Source organism: Rhincodon typus, chromosome 8 (assembly GCF_021869965.1).
Source record: "Rhincodon typus isolate 14 chromosome 8, sRhiTyp1.1, whole genome shotgun sequence".
In the NCBI taxonomy this organism is placed as follows: domain Eukaryota; kingdom Metazoa; phylum Chordata; class Chondrichthyes; order Orectolobiformes; family Rhincodontidae; genus Rhincodon; species Rhincodon typus.
This window is the reverse complement of record NC_063339.1, coordinates 92,587,582-92,594,326: the sequence shown is the minus strand read 5'-3', so window position 1 is coordinate 92,594,326 and position 6,745 is coordinate 92,587,582. Positions and strand designations below refer to the sequence as shown.

The following is a 6,745-nucleotide window of genomic DNA, read 5'->3' as shown; positions in this document are numbered from 1 at the left end:
TTCAGAATGAAAACAGAACATGTTGAAAAAACTCAGAAGTTCAGGCAGTATGTTTGCAGAAAGAAATAGAGTTAATGTTTCAGGTATATGAATTTTCATCAGGACTGGGAAACGTAAGAAATGTAATCGGATTTGAGTAAGGTTTGGGTTAGGCGAGTACAAAAAGATGGTCCATGACAAGGGAGAAGACAGGAAAGATTAAATGACAGAAAGGCCACAGACAATGGAGTTGGGGCTGGAAAAGAAACAAAGTAGCAAAAGATGTGCCTGGAGCAGGTGTGCAGCTCACAAAGAAACAAACTGAAACAAGGGAAATGAAAACAAAATAGGGGACAGAGTTCACAGTCTGAAAATGTTGGTCTCCATGGTGAGTCCAGAAAGCTTTAAAGTGCTGAATTGAAAGATGAGGTGCTTTCTTGAAGCTTATGTGTAACTTCACTGGAACAGTGCAGTGAGTGCGGCACAGAAATATCAGTGTGAGAGCAAAGTGGAGAATTAGAAATGTAAAATCCCTGGTCATGGCAGGTTGTGGATACTGAGAGCCAATTGAACATTTTAAAATGGAGATGTTAGATTTTTGTTAAGAGCTTAACAAAGGTAAAGGTATATGAAATAAGGGTCAGTCCTGATTGAATTGAATGTTTGAGGAGACTTAAGGGACTAAGTGGCCTCCTTCTGTTCCAACTGTTCCTCTGATACATTCAGAAAGTCCTCAGGGTGTTGGAAAGCTATTGACAAAGAATTCAAAGGGAACTCAATATCTTTTTTTCCTTTATTCATTCACAGGATGTGGGAGTAGCTTTTAGGCAGTATTTATTGCCCATCCCAGTTGCCAAAAGGGCAGTTGAGAGTTAACCACATTGCTGTGGTTCTGGAGTCACAAATAGGCCAGACCAGGTCAGGGTGGCGGTTTGCTTCCCTAAAAGACGTTAGTGAACCAGATGGGTTTTTCTGACAATTGGCAAAGGATTCATGGTCATCACTAAATTCTTAATTCCAGGTTTTTTTTTTATTGAATTCAAATTCCACCATCTGCATTGGCATGATTCAAACCCAGAACGTTATCTTGGCCTCTGGATTAACAGTCCACCAATAATACTGTGAGACCATTGCCTCCCTGTTTGAAAAGTGGGTATCAAACAACACTTAACACAGAAGCAAAATACTGTGGATGTGGATTAAGTTTAATCAGTAAGTGTTGGAGAAACTCAGCTGCTCCGGCAGTCTCTGTGGCGCGAGAAATGGAATTAACATTTCAAGTCCAGCATAACTCTTCAGAACTTCAGACCAGTTAACATAGAGTTGCTTTAGTGGCTCAGGACCATCCATGAAGAAGCTGCCAATCTGTCCTCTCCCCTGTCCATTCCTCATAGTTTTGATTAGAATATTGGAATGGTTACAATGCAACAGAGGCCATTCAGCCCAACGTGTCCATGCCAGTGATTGTCTTACCCCCTGCTTTTGCTCTATAGCCTTGTATAATTTTTCTTTTTTGAAACATCTGCAAAGCGATCACCTCCTTCCTAAAATGTGGTTCCCTGTATTGGACACAACACTCTGGTCGAGGGTGATCTGTGTCTGATACAGGTTCATTATAACTTCCTTGATTCCTTGTTATTCTTCAGGAGTTGGGCATCACCCCTTCTCCTGCCTGATAGCGACACGACCATCTTTGAAAGAGCTGTCAGTTAGTCTTACTTTCCTCTGACTCTTCATTTAAAATAGGAGATCTGATTCACTGCTGAAAGTTATTGTTGAATTTGCTTCTACTCCTCTTCAGGCAGGGCATTACAGATCACAATAACTGCCTGAGTAAAATCTCCCTCTCTCCTACGTTGCTGAAAATTATTTAATGTGATGTGCTCAATTGTTGAATATCTGCTAAAAGCATTTCCTGGGTGGATTTCAGGGAACATGCTCCTGCTATCTTTGAGAAACTGAGGACACAACACAGTGTGTTTGAAGCAAAGCTGATTTATTTGTTGTTTTAAAATAACGACTTCCAGTCACATCACAGTGCCATTAACCTCAGAAAGAAAACAAAACCCAATTCTCTGAATTAATCTGTTTCAGTTATGAATGTGATTAACTGCAGCAACAACAGCAGAATCCAATTTCTGTCATCACTTATGAACTCATTGGTGTATCAATGGATAGGGATGTCTAAGGGAATCCCTTTTCAGACACAGAGCAGGTGAATGCGCTCTCCCCAGTGTAAACTGACTGGTTTCTCAGCAGGCTTTGTGTAGTTGCGCACACAGCAACTGATTAGCTTATTCCTCATTGCGAGTGTGTTTGCAGCTCAGCAGATCACTGTTCTTAACACACTTCACACAGCCAGAACATTGAAAATGTCTTTGATCGATGTGAACAAGTTGGTGCGAAGTGAGCAGGTTAAACAAGTGATTCCTTCCCCAATACAAACTTATTGGTGTCTCAGCAGAGTTCTTGACTTAGCGAAACTCTTTGCATATATGAACACGCTGATGCTAAATAAGAGGCTGAGCAACAAATGTTGTCTTCCTGTGGAGAGCAATCCAACAGTCATTCCTCACTCTGAAATTACAGTTCAGCATATCTCTGGTGCTTTAAAATATTCTAAGTATGAGATGAGTTTTAAAGTATTCTTTTTAATTTGTGTGAATCCGTTCATAGATTTACAGAAAATTTACAGCGCAGGAAGGGACCACTTCTCATTGTGTCTGCACTGGCCAAAAAACAAACATCCATCCATCCAACCTCACCCACTTTCTGACATTGTGTCTGTAGCCCTGCAGGTTCTAGCACTCGAGCTGCAGATCCAGACACCTTTTAAATGTGTTCAGGGTTTCTACCTCCACTCCCCTTTCAGATCGTGACTTCCAGACCCTGACTACAGATGCCGATAAATCTGCTGAAATTTTCCAGCAATTTCTGCTTTTGTTTCGCCAATTATCTGGCTTATCACAAAGAGAAGTGCTTGCACTAAGAAACTGCTGAGGTCCTGGAAGAGAAGGATCCTGTGATGAAATACTTTGGAGAGAATATATCACTTTCAACAGTTCAAGAAGACAGCTCACCACTACCTTCTCAAGAACAATTCGGGATGAGCAATCAGTGTTGGTCAGTGATGAAGGAGTGAAATAAAACAGCTGCTAATAGTCAAAGACAATGTGTTGTTTGTGATAGCAGTCCATGTGATGACAAGGCCCAGTGTACGGGGGTGGGGTAAGGACATGGGGAAAGGTACTCCAGCCCAAAAAGGTAGCGTGGCTGAGTGGTCTAAGGTGCTGGATTTAAGCTCCAGTCTCTATTGAGTTGTGGGTTTGTATCCCACCGCTAGCAATAATCGCTTGTGGTGTACCCTAGTAGAAGCTGGGCAATGTCAATGTTCTTTAGCACAGTGGTTAGCACTGCTGCCTCACAGTGTCAGGGAGCTGGGTTCGATTCCACCCTCAGGTGATTGTCTGTGTGGAGTTTGCGCATTCTCCCTGCGTCTGCGTGGGTTTCCTCCCACATTCCAAAGACGTGCAGGCAAGGTGGATTGGCCATGATAAATTGCCTATAGTGTCAGAGATGTGTAGATTAGGTGGGTCATGGCGGATGGGTCTGGGTGGGATGCTCTGTGGTTCGGTGTGGACTTGTTGGGCCGATGGACCTGTTTCCACACTGTAGGGATTCACTGTCCTTTAGTCTGGGTCTAACTGAAATGCTGAGCAGTCTGAAAGGGGCTGAATGACCTATTCCAGTTTTTCTGTACATTCTCCCCAGACATCCCCCACTCACAAACTTTGCTCAAGGTCTGGTTTCCTGTTGCCATGTCTTGTCCCCAGCTCTTATGCCGTTCTGTTCATCAGTTGTGTTTGGGTTCTGGTTTATTTGGAATATAAGAACAGGAAGGGGCCAATGGATCACTCAGATCTCTTATATCAGAATCAGAATTAGCTTTATTATCCTATGTACTCAAATGAATACAGTGAAATACTAAATAAAAGCCAAAAGAAATACAGACGCTGTCAATCAGAAACAAAAACAGAAGTTGCCGGAAAAGCTAAGCAAGTCTGGCAGCATCTGTGAAGAGAAATCAGAGTTAACATTTTGGGTCCAGTGACCCTTAAGTGTACAAGTCACCACTTACAGTGCCATCTTAGGTACAAAGGTCCCCAAGTACAGCTTTTTCAGTTACAGTTCTTTGGAAGAATTGAGGTCAAAATACAAAGTCCAGCACTGCAGATTATTGGAATAAATTATAAAATGGAGAAAAAAGTTCAGAACAGGTCTTCCTACCCAGTTCATGCTGGCACTTAGCCTCCAGTTTGCACCGGGCTTCAACTCCAGACCATGCCTGGCTTCAGCTCAGGGTTCATGAGGCCAGGAGAATGCTCTGGCATCACCTTGAGACAGAAGTTCACGCCGAAGCCATGCTGGGCCGGCAGACCATCATAACAGTCCAAGAGGACGCCTCGTTGGGTCTGTGCCGAGGCTGAGAGTTCCGAGCCTGCAAGTCGGAGGCCGTGAGATCCAAGGCTGAGAGTTCTGAAGCCAGGAGTTCAGAAGTCGTGAGGGCTGAGGCTGGAATTTTGAAGGCTAGGAGTTCGGAGGCTGGAAGAGAGAAGAGGAGGATTTAAAAAAATACAAAAGAAAAGAAAAAGAAATGAATCATTCATTGAGGGTCATATCTGATCTGTGACTCAGCTCCATTTACCTGTGTATTTATTTTAATACTGGCTTTCCCAATCTGTCACAATTTGATTTAAAGAGAACTTTCATTGACATCACACCTTCTGTTAGGCAAGTGTCCCAAGATACATCTCAGAAACATAAACGTACGAATCTAACCAAATTAAATGCTGTGTCAAAGGGGATCTTAGGAGGCCTGACAAAAGCTTGGTTGAAGATATAGGTCTTTAGGTTTTGAAAAGCGGAGAGACATGGACTGGAAGGGAGGGGAATTCGTCTTCATCGCCAGTTTTTTAAAAAATCCATTGGTGGGATGTGGCTGTCACTTGACATGCCAGCATGTATTGCCCTCGAGAAAGTGGTAATGAGCTGCTTTCTTGATCTGCAACAGTCTGTGGAGATGTGAGTTCATCCACAATCCTGATAGAGAGGGAGTTCTGGGTTTTTTGAGCCAGGGAGTCTGAAAGAACAGCAATATATCTCCAAGGCAGGATGGTGTGTACCATGGAGGGCAGACTGCAGCTGGTGGCGTTCCCCTGTAACTGCTGTCCTTCTCTGGTCGGAGAGGTCATGGATTTGGAAAATGCTGTTGGTGGCGCTGTGAAGTGTAGCTGCAGGAACGAAAGGAAAGAGAGGTAGCTTTGTTAGTACAGGATGGAATAAGAACAATGGCAAGAAGGTATCTTGGATTGGAAGACCATGACCACCAGATATCCTAGATTAATCTCGTCGCTTTTGCCAACATTTGGCCCATATACCTTTAATTCTTCCTGTTCATGTACCCACCCAGATGCGTTTTAAATGTTGTAATTGTACCAGCCTCCACCACTCCCTCTGGCAGCTCAATCCATACATGCATCACCGTCTGCATGAAAAACGTTGTCCCTTAGGTCCCTTTTACATCTTTGCCCTCTCACCCTAAACCTATGCTGTCTAGCTTTGGACTCCCCCACCCTGGAGAAATGACCTTGGCTATTCATCATGCCCTATTGATTGGACAAACCTCTATAAGGTCAATCCCCAGCCTCCAGCAGTGTGGGAAAATAACCCCAGCCTTTTCAGCCTCTCCCTTTCGGTCAAACCCTCCAACCCCAGCAACATCCTTGTAAATTTTTTTCTGCATCCTTTGCAAGTTTAATAGCATCTTTCCTGAAACAGGGAGACCAGAATTGAACCAAAAGTGGCCGAACCAACCTCCGGTACAGCCACAACAAGATATCCAATTACTACATGTAATGCACTGACTAATAAACTCAGGCATACTAAACACCTTCTTCACTACCCTGTCTACCTGCGACTCCACATTCAAGGAGCTATGAACCTGCACTCCAAGGCCTCTTTGTTCAACAACATTCTCCAGGACTTTACCATTAAGTGTGTATGATCAAGATCCCGTTGTACTCTGAGGTGACCACCTTCACTGTCCATTACACCTCCAATTTTGCTTTCATCTGCAAACTTATTAATCGTATCTCCTACATTTATGTCCAAATAATTTATGTAAATAACAAAAATCAGCGAACCCATCACCAATCCCTGCGGCACACCACTGGTCACAGGCCTCCAGTCCGAGAAACAACCTTACACCGCCACCCTCTATCTCCTATCTTCAAGCCAATTTTGTATCCAGATGGTTAGCTCTCCCAATATTCCATGTGATCTAACCTTGTGAAACAGTTTACCATACGGAGCCTTGTCGAATATGTTGCTGAACTATATCTAGACAACATCCACAGTTTTGCCTTTGAGTTTTTTTTGAAGTGACAGAAAAGACTAATCATGTTAGTGAGACTCAATTTCCCACATAAAGCCACGTTGACTATCCGTAATCAATTCTTGCCTTTCCAAATACATGGAGATCCTGTCCCTCAGAATTCCCTCTAACAACTTGGCCACCACTGATTTCAGGCTCACTGGTCTGTAGTTCCCTGGCTTGTCCTTATCACCTTTCTTAAATAATGGCACCACATTAGCCACCCTCCAGTCTTGCAGCACCTCACCCATGCTATCAATGATAAAAATATCTCAGCAAGGGGTCCAGCAATCACTTCACTGGCTTCCCACATAGTTCTATGATACACCCGAT

General features: G+C 43.4%; 1 protein-coding gene across 1 annotated transcript in view; it reads right to left on the bottom strand.

Annotated features, from left to right (window-relative positions):
- Positions 1 to 6,745, bottom strand: part of LOC125483821 (zinc finger protein 184-like) — a gene marked incomplete at its 5' end in the record, with an annotated part of 29,993 nt that overhangs the window by 8,053 nt on the left and 15,195 nt on the right. Inside the window, 2 exons of the mRNA XM_048600516.1 lie at positions 1,600 to 1,670; positions 4,418 to 4,581. Coding sequence (XP_048456473.1) covers positions 1,600 to 1,670; positions 4,418 to 4,581 — 235 coding nt within the window. The remainder of the gene's footprint in view (positions 1 to 1,599; positions 1,671 to 4,417; positions 4,582 to 6,745) is intronic.